The 851-nt window shown below is 43.0% G+C and overlaps 1 protein-coding gene across 1 annotated transcript in view; it reads right to left on the bottom strand.

Moving 5' to 3' along the window:
• Positions 1-730, bottom strand: part of SLC38A6 (solute carrier family 38, member 6) — a gene marked incomplete at its 5' end in the record, with an annotated part of 38,466 nt that extends 37,736 nt beyond the window's left edge. The window contains one exon of the mRNA XM_009865218.1: positions 609-730. Coding sequence (XP_009863520.1) covers positions 609-730 — 122 coding nt within the window. The remainder of the gene's footprint in view (positions 1-608) is intronic.
• Between the last annotated feature and the right edge of the window lie 121 nt (positions 731-851).

Below are 851 nucleotides of genomic sequence, written 5' to 3'. Positions count from 1 at the left end.
CCTACACTTGCTAAGTTCCACTGCTTCCTAATAATGTTCTCCAAAACTTACCAAACACTACACAGGGTAAATGAATTACAAAGAGAACATAAACAGGAGTTTGTGTGTATACATACACATAAACAAATATGTATCTTCTACATGAAGTGAATCTGATACTTAGAAGATGGGCAAAGTCACAATTCTGGTGGCTTCAGCACCGTTATCCACAGGTTAGTACGCACAACAAGCAGAAGTGCAAACAAAAGCACAAGCTGATTCACATTTTTTCCGCTACGCACAAGGCCCATTCCTGGAACCACAGGAGACAGCCGCTTTGGAAACGTAAATATCAATCTATTAGGAGTAATGGCCAAGAAATTGCCACCATGTGGCAATTTCATGCAATTCCATGTGGCAATTTCATGCAATGTCTGGGCAGGTCTTACTTAGGCCAGATTTGTATGGCTAAACCAAAGAGGGAAGATCTTATTCAACAAAGCTGAAAAACACAAGCTATTTCTTTCTTCCTCAGTTTTTGCACAGGAGCCTCAGTAACCAAGTGCTGTTTCAGCTAAAACTACAAGCTGAGATTAAAAATAAGCGTCAAGCAAAAGCTGAAAACTTACCTAAACCCGATGATCCCCGTGTTGGCCATAGCATAGGACAAGCCAAGTATCCCGCTCCCCATGATGGCATTCATTAAATTAAACACCGAGAAACCAAAGGAAGAGCCACGATTTGGAGGATTCTGTGAAAGGGGCAACAGAGGGCACAGTTAGTGCGAGCAGCGTCTTTCACAGGTGTGAGGGAGCGACGGGCAACTTCTACCCACGTCTGAATCGGAAAAAATCTCTTTTCCAAGACGGTGC

Source organism: Apaloderma vittatum, unplaced genomic scaffold, assembly GCF_000703405.1.
Source record: "Apaloderma vittatum isolate BGI_N311 unplaced genomic scaffold, ASM70340v1 scaffold4210, whole genome shotgun sequence".
NCBI lineage: Eukaryota > Metazoa > Chordata > Aves > Trogoniformes > Trogonidae > Apaloderma > Apaloderma vittatum.
Note: the sequence above shows the minus strand (reverse complement) of the source record. Positions and strands in the feature narration are given on the sequence as shown.